This window comes from Hevea brasiliensis, chromosome 17, assembly GCF_030052815.1.
Source record: "Hevea brasiliensis isolate MT/VB/25A 57/8 chromosome 17, ASM3005281v1, whole genome shotgun sequence".
In the NCBI taxonomy this organism is placed as follows: domain Eukaryota; kingdom Viridiplantae; phylum Streptophyta; class Magnoliopsida; order Malpighiales; family Euphorbiaceae; genus Hevea; species Hevea brasiliensis.
Window position 1 is genome coordinate 15,185,396 of NC_079509.1, and position 13,771 is coordinate 15,199,166.

The window sequence follows — 13,771 nt, forward strand, 5'->3', positions numbered from 1 at the left end:
AAAATCTTAATTTAAATAATAACAAATAATAATTATATTATCATCATTTAAAAATATTTTCATGACTTTTATTATTGACCACATAATGATGTATTCATTTCAACATAATTAATTTCTTTCCCCATTGTGAAAGTAATATCATAATTGATACATTTGGGTGGTTTCTATCAAATACTAAAATCTTTTGTTATTATTAATGTGATTTAGTTAAGGTACACGTTTGGAACAGTTTCCTCACACTCAGCCGCCTCTTTATATTTTCTCTATTTTTCTCTCTTTTTTTAGAGGTTTTTAGGTAATCAAGGGTGGGTATTTTTAATGGTTATTTCTCTTTTTTAAATTTTATGTCTTTTTTATTTATTTTATATTTTTTTAATAATTTTTATATTTATATTCATTGAATATATATATATATATATATATATATATATATATATATATATGATTTTTTTTTTTTTTTTTTTTATTTTTTTTTTTTTTTTTTATTTTTTTTTTTTTTTTTTTTATATTTATTTATTTTTTTATTTTATATTTTTTTTGGGAATTTATTATTATGTTTTTATTTTTTATTTTTTTTTTTAAAAAATAAAAAAATTTAAAAAATAATTTATTTTTTTAAAATAATTAAAATTTATTAAATATAAAAATTAGATAATAATATAAATTAATATATATATTATATTATAATTAAGATAATTATATTATATTTTATGTAAATGATTTATTTAAAATTTTTTTATATAAATTTATAGTAATATAAAATTTTATATTTAAAATTTTTATTTTATCTTTATTTATTAAAAAGTTTATATGTTATTTTCTTAACATTAAAATTGTCTTTAAAATTAAAAAAATTAAACTTTAATTTAAATAAATAAAAAATTATTCTTTCATTTTAAAAATCTCATAAAACGAAAGGCATTCATAAACCATGAGGACCTAAGCGTAATCTACCATTTTCTGAATTTCACGATAAATTGACTAGACTGAAAATTGAAGACGATTACTGACCGCTGCTACATGGTGGTATGGTTTTTCTAACCAAACGCATCCTTTTACCATTTTGTTTTCATTTCAATCCAATTATCTATCTTCCCAAGGCCTAGTGTTGGAGGACGTTGCAGCTTTCTTCAACAACCTCTTTCCTTTCACACTTCACTATCTCTCTCTCTCTCTCTCCTCTGCAGGTTCCCTTGTCTTCCTCGAGCTTTTCTTCAGTCTTCTTTGGTTATCTGGTACTGCAAGGTAAGAATTGTGAACTTTCAGTTTTGCAACATTGTACTCTGGTCTCCAACGGTCACTTCTGTTCTTTCTTTTTTTGTTTGGTGGAGATGTTTTTCTTGATTTTGCTGGTTTTTGTTCTTTGCAACTCTCATGGACTAGTGAGTTCTTTGAATAATGAAGGGTTTGCACTTTTGTCGTTCAAGCAATCTATATATCAAGACCCAGAAGGGTCTTTGAGCAACTGGAACTCCTCTGATGAGACCCCTTGTTCATGGAATGGGGTTACGTGCAAGGATTATAAAGTTGTTTCTGTTAGCATTCCAAAAAAGAAACTTTATGGGTTTCTTCCTTCATCTCTTGGTTCTCTCTCTGATCTCAGACATGTAAATTTGAGGAATAATAGGTTCTTTGGTAGCTTACCTGCTGAGCTCTTTCATGCTCTGGGGTTACAGAGTCTGGTCCTTTATGGGAATGCTTTGTCTGGGTCTGTGCCAAATGAGTTTGGCAAGCTTAAGTACCTTCAAAGCTTAGATTTATCACAGAATTTCTTCAATGGGTCAATTCCCACATCAATTGTTCAATGCAAGAGGCTTAGAAACCTTGATCTAAGCCAAAACAATTTCACTGGTTCTTTGCCAGATGGGTTTGGTACAGGTTTGGTTTCTCTTGAAAAACTTGATCTTTCATTCAATAAACTCAATGGTTCAATTCCTAGTGATATAGGAAATTTGTCTAGTTTGCAAGGAACTGTTGATTTTTCGCACAATCATTTCACTGGTTCAATCCCAGCTAGTCTTGGAAACCTTCCTGAGAAGGTTTACATTGATCTAACTTACAACAATTTGATTGGTCCGATACCACAAAATGGTGCGCTAATGAACAGAGGACCAACTGCATTTATAGGAAATCCTGGGCTCTGCGGTCCTCCATTGAAAAACCCTTGTTCTTCCAATACTCCAGGTGCAAGTTCACCTTCATCAATTCCATTTTTGCCTAATAACTATCCTTCTCAAGATTTGAATAATAATGGTGGAAAAAGTGAGAAAGGAAGAGGACTGAGTAAGAGTGCTGTTATTGCAATCATTGTGAGTGATGTAATTGGAATTTGCCTTGTCGGGTTGTTGTTTTCATATTGTTATTCAAGGGTTTGTGCTTGTAGTAAGGATAAGGATGAAAGCGGCTATGTTTTTGACAAGGAAGGGAAGGGTAGGCAGGAATGTTTGTGCTTCAGGAAGGATGAATCTGAGACTCTATCTGAGAATGTGGAGCAGTATGATCTTGTGCCGCTCGATACGCAGGTAGCTTTTGATTTAGATGAGCTGCTTAAGGCTTCGGCTTTTGTTTTGGGAAAGAGTGGAATTGGAATTGTATACAAGGTTGTGCTTGAAGATGGGCTCACATTAGCTGTGAGAAGATTGGGAGAAGGGGGCTCTCAAAGGTTTAAGGAATTCCAGACAGAAGTAGAAGCAATTGGAAAGCTAAGGCACCCTAATATTGTAACACTCAGAGCCTATTACTGGTCTGTTGATGAGAAGTTGCTAATATATGATTATATACCAAATGGAAGCCTTGCAACTGCACTTCATGGTAAGTTTAAGAAATCTCTTCGCAGCAAATAAAACACATTTCTATTTTCTCTCATTTCAATTAATGATAATAATTTTGGATTCTCAATGATTACTGGTTTGACGCTTCTTTTATTTTTTTTACTGTTTCTGTTCTTTCTTAATGTCTTTAGGGAAGCCTGGAATGGTTTCATTTACACCATTGTCTTGGTCTATTCGATTGAAAATCATCAAGGGGGTTGCAAAAGGCTTGGTTTATCTGCATGAATTCAGCCCTAAAAAGTATGTTCATGGAGATATAAAGCCAAGTAATATACTTCTTGGACATAACATGGAACCACACATTTCTGATTTTGGTCTTGGGCGCCTTGCTAATATTGCTGGAGCGTCCCCAACCATGCAATCTGATAGAGTTGCTGCAGAGAAACCACAAGAAAGGCAACAAAAGAATGCACCTAGCTCAGAAGTTGCTACAGTTTCATCGACAAATTTGGGATCATATTACCAGGCCCCTGAAGCACTTAAAGTGATAAAACCAACACAAAAATGGGATGTGTACTCTTTCGGGGTGATCTTACTAGAAATGATCACAGGAAGATACGCAGTGGTCCATGTGGGTACCTCAGAAATGGATCTTGTTCACTGGATTCAGTATTGCATTGAAGAGCAAAAACCACTTGCAGATGTTTTAGATCCATATTTAGCTCCAGATGTGGACAAGGAAGAGGAAATTATCGCAGTTTTAAAGATAGCAATGGCTTGTGTTCACAGCAGCCCTGAAAGGAGACCTACAATGAGGCATGTCTCTGAAGCTTTAAGCTGATTGGTTGTATCCTCTGACTGAGAAATCCAATGGAACTGAGAATTTGGAGCTTATTGATTCTTGGAAGGCTTCTTTTAGTTTAATTGAGCAGGGGCTTCAAGATTAATTGTTCATTGCACGTACAGTGGAAACACGTACCCTCCCTATCATTTGAGAAGTGTAAAAGTATATGATGAGATTTGTGTAATTCATGGTTTTTTTTTTTTTTTTGGTAGGATTTTTCTCCTTTGTCATGAGGGTGGGTCTGCTTTAGGAGCATGCTGTGAGAGGCAGCAACTGCTTTTGTACTCTGGCATGTTAGTGTGTATGTGACAGCAAAGGACGTTTGTCTTCTTCTTGCTCTTATTGGAGCCCTTTGTCTCTTTGTTTGTACTGCTAATGAAAAGTTAAGTTATTGTTTATTGCATCTCCCTTCCTGTAATAAGAAACATAATTATTGAGAAATGGAGCATGGATAAAATATCCCATCTGTCACATGGAAAAAAGGAAAGATCCTGATTATGGTTGACTATGGAGGTCATAAAATAAAAGACTCTTTGAAATTAAAATTTACTGCAAGGTGATATTTTTTTACTTTTGGTATGTTGGAAAGATATTGCAAATAGTCAATTACTACAAATTCTGAAATTCGTAATTTACAAGAAAAGGGTAAAATTTGTTGTTCTTATTATTATTTTTTTAAACATTTCTCAGTGCTGCTTCAGACAGCAAATATGAAGTAACAAATCAAGCTGTTTCCCAATTGTCTCGTGCTTAAACAGACTTCAAATAGAAATGATATTATGGACACCCAACCATGTGGCGCAAACGTAGGGACTGGACTCCTCCAATCAAGGGCAAAGTTCTTAGCTCTTCCTGGGATTTGATTGCCCTTAAATAATCAACTTTTTCTTCTTTAAAAAATTTTGTTTGCATTAACTCATATTCTTGTTGGATTGTCTTTAACTTGAGTCAATTCCATCCTTGACGATGGGTCTCATCTCATGGTGATTTATCAGATTTCATCTGCTACCCATTAAAGAAAATTTGCCAGAATTATTGTCCTTAGTATTATTTAGGCATTTTGCAAGTTCAAGATTTGAATCAGATATGCACTCGATTATATTATAATAAGATGGTAACTGAGAAATACAGACTAAATAGATTTAGCACAATGTATTACTAGATTGTTTCAAACATAAAATTAGCATTGGCTGATTCTGCCTTCTTTCTTTTCAAGATCAAAGTTGAAAATTAGTTTCACCTCATAATCATAGCAATCCTAAGGAATGCTCCCTGACCATGAGAGAGAGAGATAAGAATACGACTTGAACATGGTAGACCAGGCTCACTTTCTTTGTGCAATCCTTAGACGTTTCACACTTTCCACAAACTCCCTGTCAAGATTCAGAAAATGACTCACTATAATGCTATGTCCGATCTAATACAAAGAAGAAACATAGTTATATTATAGCAGTAAAGAACCTACTTCCAAGGGACATCACCAACAGTCCTCCAGTTCTCCTCCCTGTCCTTGTAAAACAAGCAGAATTCAGAGCCTGGCTGGAACAGCCTTAGCCCAGTTGCAGAATGTCTTCCTGAAACAATTAATGAATCTTGAATTAAGACATTTAATTTTATAGATGAAAAATTTTCATGCTCCAGGGCCAAGTATTTTTGCTACCTACCAAACATGTCTTCTAGTTGAATTGCAAGGCTGGAGTAACCACCATGATCTAGTATGCGAATTTTCCTGCCAACAACTACCCCATCCATGTTTACCTTTACATAAGCCCAATTTTCTTTGCTTTGCACCCCCTCTGCATCCTCATCACATTCTTCTTGTGTAATTCCTTGATATCCTGAATTCGAATGTTTCAACGACGGATTTGCTTGAGGCCAGGACATCAGTTCACCATACCCCTCCTGACTCATGACTGATACATACACAAGAAACTCTAGTTAGTAGTTAGACCTGTCTGAAGATTTTATCAAACTGAATATATAATATAATCCACTTCTTAAGTTTCAAATGAAAAATGTAATTAACCAATATCAACCCATTTGATTGGGATAATTCCTCTGATGCTGATATTATAATTATGTTGATAGTAAATTTGCAGGAAAAACATGAAGTTTATCAAATATCTTAAATCTTATTGATATTTGTGGAGACTGGGGAGTGAATGTCCAAAAAAGAGCTATCTCTTCCTATAATCTTCTCTCCTTCGGTCATTTTTCTACCGAAAGTAGGTCCAAATTTTGGTTCTATTGTATCTCCTGTTGTTCCAGATCAGTTTAGTATTTCTATTAATTTTCCATTACCCTCAATCATTGCTTAGTTTGTTATAAGCTCTCCTGTGTAGTTTTCTGTAACCAGCTTAGTCCAGAGAACTCTAATTATGAACTTTAGTCTGATATAGCTCAGCCAGAGTCAGCCTCAGCAGATTTTTGTACCCATCTATTTCAAGTTCTTTTTAAAAAATGCTTCATCTATTTAAGAAAATATTTCAAGTTTTCTGCAAGTGGGCCTAGGGAATCGAACCGAGCCGAGCCGAGCCAAGTTTTGGTTTGTTGAGGCTCGGCTCACAAGAACATGTTTCAAGTTCGAGCTTGGCTCGAGCTCAATTCGAGTTTTAATAGTAAGGCTTGAACTCGGCTCATTTAAATTTTATTAAATTAAGCTCGATTTGATCTCAGTTCACTCTCAATTAGTTTAAATAATGAACGATCCAAACTCGAGCTCGGCTCGTTTAAATAATAAATAAGTCAAGCTCGAGCTCAACTTGTTTATAATTATAAATAAACTCAATTTTAAATAAAAAAAATTGTAAAAATTACAAAAGTCATTATAAAGACTTCAATAAAATTTTAATTTAATTAAAATCTCATTAACACTAATTTCAAATTTTAAATCACATTAAAACTCAAAGAGGAGTTCTCCTTTTATAATGAAGCAAATCCCTTCTACTTCACCAAAACTTCCGATTTGGAACAAGAGATTTGCACTTCAGCATTTGAAATGATTATATATAATTTAAGCGTAATTATTTTCTATTGAAAATTAGCTGCAATCCAGCGGCAGAGGATGAAGGAACCTGTTTACTTCCTAGGGATTGAATCCCATCTTTGTTGATTTGTTTTTTTTCCTTTTTTTTTTTAATTTTATTTTGTATTTTTTTTTCATTTCCATCATTTTTATTTATTGTTCTTTATCTCTTTTATATTTTCTTAGTTTCTTTCCTTTTTACGTTCTTTTAGTTTCTTTGTTGAAATACATGTCAACAAATTCCTGAGTTCTATTCTTATTCTTTTCTAATTAAATTTAATTTAAAATTTTACGATATTATATAAATATGTAAAATTATTTAAAATACTTTTAAGGTTTCATTATTATTATTATTATTATTATTATTATTATTATTATTATTATTATTATTATTAACTCTTATTGACTCAAATGCTAATTAAAACCTTTAATTATATGTATAACACTCCAAGGACTTATAATGTATCACTCTATGATTAAATCCTTTTATTTGATTTAAACTTTATTATTAAATTACAATAATATAAAAGAAGTATATGTGTGTATGTATGTGTATGTGTGTGCATACTACGTGTTTAATTTTTCAATATTACTTGCAGTATTTATAGTTAATACACATTTAACACCTTGTATAATTTATTCCAATATAGTTTAATTAGTTTTTAAGGATTATATAATTAAAAATGAGAATGTATATTATATAATACACTAATACACTTAATTATATATGTATATATATATATAAAGAGAGAGAGTATTGGTTAATGTTTTCGTGCTAAATTGATTGGATGAAACTGAGAGAAAGTATTTATAAAGACAGATATTGGGTGAGGAATAGTATAAAATAATAATAATAGATGAATAGATTAATTAATGTTAATAGAAATAAGGGGAGATTGTAGAGAAAGAGAGAGTGAATAATAATAATGGTTAGATAATTAGTGTCAAACTTGAAGGTTAATATTTTAAAATTTCAAAATCTAGAAAGAAAAAATAAAAGACGGAGAGATAGATGGGTTCATATTTTTAAATCATGTAACTACCACTAAGCTATACAGCCTAATTTTCTAAATTTATTTCTCATAAAAAATTATCTTGATTTTTCATAAAAAATTAAAGTTATATTAAAAAACATATTTTATAAATACACCTTTTAGTTTAATTATATTATAATTTTATATAATAATATAATATTTAATAATATATTATTTTATATTGAGAGCACATATTTAACATTTTAATATTATTTTTATATATAAATTAACTTAATCTTTATTAAAAAATTAAAATATAAATAACTATATTTTATATATTGATTATATTATAATTTTAAATAATATATTATTTTTAGAATAATTATAAATAAAATAAATATATTTACAACATTATGAAATGTAATTATTAATACAAATGTTTTTGTAAATGAGCCGGCTCATAAGTTTATTTACGAGCCTATTCAACGAGTCTGTTCATGAATCTGACTCGCAATCTTATAAACGAGCCGAAGTCAAACTCGAACTTAAACCAAATACTGCTAAATTCAAGCTCGGCTCGTTTATTAAACGAGATTCAAACTCAAATTCGAGCTAGACTCGTTTAAAAAATGAACCAAACCAAGCCGAGCCTTGAGTAACTCGCGAACAGTTTGGTTTGTTTACACCCCTAAGCAAGCGACTGCTTTATGGGAACATAGTTGGTCAGTAACATTGGAAGTAGTCAGTACATATCCATGTCTGATCCTTATTTCTGCTGCGCAGAGAACTTTGCAATGTATCAAGCATTTATGCAATTCTAATTAGCTGCCTCAAAAAAATAAGCAAAGCACGAGCATCACTAATCACACTTTGTCATGGCAAAGAGCAAGCATAACTAACTAAATCATATACAGCCTAGTTATAGTACGACGACTTTTCAGTCTGATAAACATCTCTTTCTCCCATGTTAACTTGGTCATTTTCTGTTTTGCTTTGCTAGGAAATTTTATGAAGTTCTTGCTACTGTACTAATAGGGTCGTCTTATCTATTTTAATGTTTTCCTAATCATTTCCTGAACCGCATGACTTTCTTCGAATGATGGTTCTGCAAAAACTTCATGTGAGTTTTTAGCTGATGACTATAATAAAAGAGAAACAAATAATAAATAAAGGAAGGATGAAGAGGCATACAATGTCCTGATGGATGATAAGCTTCAGGTTGCAAGGTTCTGAGACTAAGACCCAGATCGATAATACCATCGTCTTCCTTTGCCTGATAGTTAACTGAGTGAAGAGTTGAAGAATTCAGAAAGAAGCCTGATGTGTTGGACTCCATTATAATATAGCAGAAAGGACTAAATATGAGTGTTGGATATTAAGGTGCATTGATTTGCACCAGGTAGGGGAATCCTTTTTATATATCATTTTGGTAGCCTATATCTGAATCTGCAAAACAGAATTGGAAGTACAGGTGGGGTCCAAATGGGCAAACATGGAAGACAAGCAACCTTATGACCCATTCTCTATCATTGAGTGGTGCTTATCATCTTCTGTTACTTCTGGTGCTACCAACATGTGAGTAAACAAGAAAGTTACTAAAAAACAGAAAAACAAGGGATGGCCAAAGTGATCATAACAAAAGTTGGTTTAGATTCTGCAACCCAACATTGCTACATTGGTTCTGCTTTTCAGGTTGAAAATCCAAAACATGATCAGGATGGAACTGCTTGGCACCAACAATAACAATAAACAGAACGTGCATCCGTTTAATTTTAATTCAGTAGTTGCTATATGAGAAAAATCAGCACTACATTATATGATCCTGTGACTGCTTAACAAGGGTCTCTCCTGGGGCTTAAATAAACCTTCTAGGGCAAAATGATCCTAAAGCATGCAGTTTTAGTAGTTTTTTGTTTCTAAGCTTCTAGTTGGCAACTCTCTCAGAGCTGTCAGTAGTGTAACTCTTTCAAGGGGGACAATGCTCTGCTCACAACCCACGATCCCATTCAGCCTTGCCTTGAGAGGATAATGCTCCATGGATGAAACCTGCTTTCTAACATAGGATTCTCTTAAAATGCACGAGGGTCATTGGATTACAAGGAGCTATTGATCCCCATGGATGGAGACGGGGAGGATCCGGATTCTCAGTTTCCCGTCCTATCATCAAAGTTTAAACCCTGAATTTGATACCTTATCACCATTCAACACCATGAGAAAAAGAAATCAAGCTAAGCCAAGAGTTTGTTCAACTTATCAACAAAAGCTTGAGGTGACTTTGAACAACTTTCCCAGAGCTTAGTAGCCAAAAACACAGCCAATAAAATGATCCTCATTCAACTGGTATAACTTAGGGTGTACATCTTTATCTCCTATGGAAACTTGTTTGCTGAGAAATCTACTAATATAATACCATAATAGGTAATCTGTTGAGTCTATTAAAGCCCAATAAGCTCAGCTCAAAAATATGGTGAAACTAGTTTCTACTAGATTTTAGCCCATTTAACCTTCTAGTGAGTGTAAATGAACCTCACTAAATGTACCAAAAACAAGCATATGGCCAGACAGCTAAGAATGGTTTCCATCCCACCTATTAGTAACTAATAATACTCCTATTTGAACTTCATACTAGAATATGCCACGAATTAGACTCTATCCTCCTTTCTTTAAAATGATAATAAAAAAAAAAAAAAAAAATAGCTGCAGCAGCTCACGCTAAAACAACAATTTTGCTCTAGGGAAATTACCACTACTGAGACATAAACATGGTTCAACAACTACTCGTTCAAGGATGTATTGCAATACTAAGATACAGTGAGCACAGCTCTGGAAGGGCATCCAGATTTGGATATGAGACATAATCTATTCAAGAACAAAACGTTATGTCACCGCATTTGACTTTGATTTACAAGAAAGTTAGCCACATTGGATTGTGATCCAGATGAAATGAATGTAGAAACATGAGCATAACCTTTTGTTGAACTTTCAATCACCTTGGAAAATACCATTAAAGCTCACGCAAATTTCATTCCTTTTGTGCATAGCTTCAGATCTAGACAACAATAAATTTTCCCCATGAATCACTTCATCAACAGGGCAAATGTCTACTTCAGCAATTATTTGAGCAGCCGAACATGGTTACCATCCAAGACATGCATTTCATGTACTGGTCAAATCATGCTTGCTGCTGCAATGAGGTGGGTAATGAAGTTCAACATGCCTAGATAATCATCTCAGTCATGATGACTAAGAAATTGGATTATGCAAGGATAAACTTGCTCTGCTGCCAGGGGGAAAATAAAAAATAGGGAAAAAAAAATTACTATACAAAGTAATGAAGATAAATTAAACAATCAAACAAGATGTTACTGTATTCTCCTGGATGACAATCTTAAATTGGAAGTGCATACTAGTTGTCCTCCCACCAAATCATAGCGTGCATAATGCAGACCTCCAGGTTCTCCAAACACTTTATAGGTAACCAAATGCTTGGGAATGAGCCCAACTGTTTCTGGAGCCTTCAAATCATTATGAGAGGCATCGAAGATTCATAATTTCATATCCATCACAGACAGACAAGTCATCTCTGTTTAACATACTTTCCACAGCTTCAGGTGGGCAAATTAGATCTTGGTCTCCAGCTAAGGCTAACACAGGTACATTGCTCTTGTGTAGATGGTCCATACCACTCCTGTCACTCAATCCACCATCCCGAAAAGCTGTTTAAGCTTCAAGATAAGTTTGGCGGGTATTGTAGCCGCCAGTAATAATCAGACCTTATATTTTTGGTCCAAAAAAAGAAGTGGAACAAAGATGAAGAAGGGGGAGAAGGGGAACTAATTTTAAGAATAATGTAGCAACTAAGATGCAAAATGACTAATTTGGTTAACTAAGGACTGTATACCCATGCTTAATGAGATTGACCGAAAAATTTATTAACCTTTTGCTTTACTTTCCACAATTATTTTCTATTCAACAAAATAATTAGTTCATTCTTGTTTAGCAAAGCCCTATTCTAGCGTTGTCATAAACAAATCCACAAGCTTAGAAGTAGCCAATGAAAGGCAAGAAGCTACCTTTTCAATGATACACAATCAAGAAGATAGAGAAAAAAAAAATCAAGGAAAGGAAAAATAACGTAACGTGAAAAAGGACTAATGTTTAATAATTATGCACCATCAAAAAATTTTTCAAAGAAAATCTCATCAGTGCATATACGTAAGTTTGACAGCAATTTGCTGTATTGATAATTCAATATCTTTTAACAAAAGTCCACTCTACCAATGACCATATTTTATTAGACAAAGGCCATGAAGTTTCCCTCACAAGCACAACATTCTTAACCTTACCCTTTTACTAACAGTACCCCAAATCTAAACCTACACCCTTTATTCCATTTCTGTAATGGATACAGCCATAGCTGACCAAATCCACTCAGCTAATTTTCTTGTTTTGATAGCTAATAAACTTAAAACAGTTGCATGTAGCTATGGTTTCACACGGACCATCAGTATGGCAACCAATCCCCTCTATCAGGGATTGAGATCTACTATGAAAGGAAAGGACACTCAAACAGTTTTAGAATTACCATCTATGCACATATATAGAGAATTAGAATGTAGCTTTCCTCTCAGTCCCTGATCTATCTATGCATTTTTCACCTTTTCAGTTTTCACTGTACTATATTAGTGGAAACAATTCTTGAATTGCCAAGAATTCAATACTGAAAACTTAATTGATCTTCTATATTTCCCTAGTCCATTTGTATTTTTAGGCTTTTCAATTCACCTACATAGAAAAGCAGGCCAAAATCCTATTCATGAACCAACCTAGAGTTAAATTAAAGTTATATATATATATATATATACACACACACACACACACAGACACACAGAGAGAGAGAGAGAGAGAGAGAGAGAGAGAGAGAGAGAGAGGGAGAGACAGACTACAAAAGCTACAACAATGCAACATTGTAGGTCAGCCGGAACAAGTGTGCCTTTACTTACAAAAATTGTTCAAGACGAGTTTTTCTAACAACTCTGGATGCATCATGTCCCCTGCTGATATGAGATAATTAAGCCAAGACAACACAAAAGGAGGGCGAGATGAAAGAGGATATGCTGCTGACAATGATGCCCACAAAGGAACGACAGGTACACTAGCCAGAGCAGGATTTTCAGGGTGTGAATTTTCAGGGTCAATACTCACGCCGTGGAGACTAAGGGTCTGTTTGGATGAGCGTGAAGGAGGGCCAGATAAAGCTAAGGAGGGGTAAGTGACTTATGAGTTGTGAGTTCCACAAATGGAAACGCAGGGCCTTTGGTTCCCCAGCAGACACAAATTCCACGTGATCAGTGCCATTTTATTCTTAGCATGACTAGAAACCTTATTTCCTCCAAACGAAAAAAGTCATATTTAGAACAAATATAACATCAGACAAAGCACAATTTATTACAGTTTGCGAAGCCCAGAGCGTAATTGTCACCAAACAATTCCAAAAACTGCAATTATAACAGAAACAAAATTAATAACTTAAAAAAGAAAAAGGAGGTCATTACCCCAGGTGAGAGATCGTAACCAATGGCATTATTGCCAACTCCAGACAATAGCAACAGTATATGATTCCTTGCAGGCGCCGATAAAAGATGAAGTTTTTCTTCAATTTTTTTTTTCAAAAAAAAAAGAGAACCAGAAATGGGAAATTGACAGCATGTGCGCGACCTGAAAAGAAGGAAAATAACGCCAGGGAGCAAGGTGCCAGTGGGAATTGGCGACGGAGACATAGCGAACCTCATCTGCCATACAAACAGGGGGCTTCTGGGGAAGCGTGACTGGCTTACCAATAATTTTCTAATTTTCTTTGGTTCATGTCTCTGGTTTTGGTTTCTGATTTTGTAGTAGTATATGGGTCAGTTGTGTCATTTTTCTTTGAATGTTGGCGCTTGCTCTGGTTTACTCCCCGCCTTGGAATAACGTGGCCCACGCTCTCTTCATCAAAGCAAAATCGGTCTTCTTCGGTTAAGCAATTAGTGTCTTTTTATTTTTTTAGATTTTCAACTATTGAATATTGATTTAAGGTATTTAGCAAAACAAATCTTAAATTAATTCTTTTTATAATAATAATAATAATAATAATAGGTTTCAAAATTATAAAATTAAA

General features: G+C 33.6%; 2 protein-coding genes and 1 long non-coding RNA gene across 4 annotated transcripts; 1 reads left to right on the forward strand and 2 right to left on the reverse strand.

The window, feature by feature from the left end:
- Positions 1 to 1,015: 1,015 nt before the first annotated feature.
- Positions 1,016 to 4,018, forward strand: LOC110647613 (receptor protein kinase-like protein ZAR1). Its single transcript, XM_021801535.2, has 2 exons — positions 1,016 to 2,811; positions 2,963 to 4,018. The coding sequence occupies exons 1-2, from the start codon at positions 1,332 to 1,334 to the stop codon at positions 3,610 to 3,612; spliced, it is 2,130 nt and encodes a 709-aa protein (XP_021657227.2). The 5' UTR covers positions 1,016 to 1,331; the 3' UTR covers positions 3,613 to 4,018.
- A 658-nt stretch (positions 4,019 to 4,676) lies between these two features.
- LOC110647602 (auxin-responsive protein IAA32) lies at positions 4,677 to 9,974 on the reverse strand. The gene is made up of 4 exons (XM_021801520.2): positions 8,806 to 9,974; positions 5,280 to 5,528; positions 5,081 to 5,189; positions 4,677 to 4,988 (listed from the first exon to the last, which is right to left on the reverse strand). The coding sequence occupies exons 1-4, from the start codon at positions 8,948 to 8,950 to the stop codon at positions 4,940 to 4,942; spliced, it is 552 nt and encodes a 183-aa protein (XP_021657212.2). The 5' UTR covers positions 8,951 to 9,974; the 3' UTR covers positions 4,677 to 4,939.
- Positions 9,975 to 10,327: 353 nt separating this feature from the next.
- LOC110647603 (uncharacterized) lies at positions 10,328 to 13,688 on the reverse strand. Of its 2 annotated transcripts, none has more exons than XR_002493420.2 (2): positions 13,170 to 13,688; positions 10,328 to 11,302 (listed from the first exon to the last, which is right to left on the reverse strand). It is a non-coding gene; the product is annotated as an uncharacterized LOC110647603 (long non-coding RNA). The 2 variants fall into 2 exon arrangements; XR_002493421.2 differs by having other exon boundaries at positions 10,328 to 11,339.
- Positions 13,689 to 13,771: the final 83 nt, after the last annotated feature.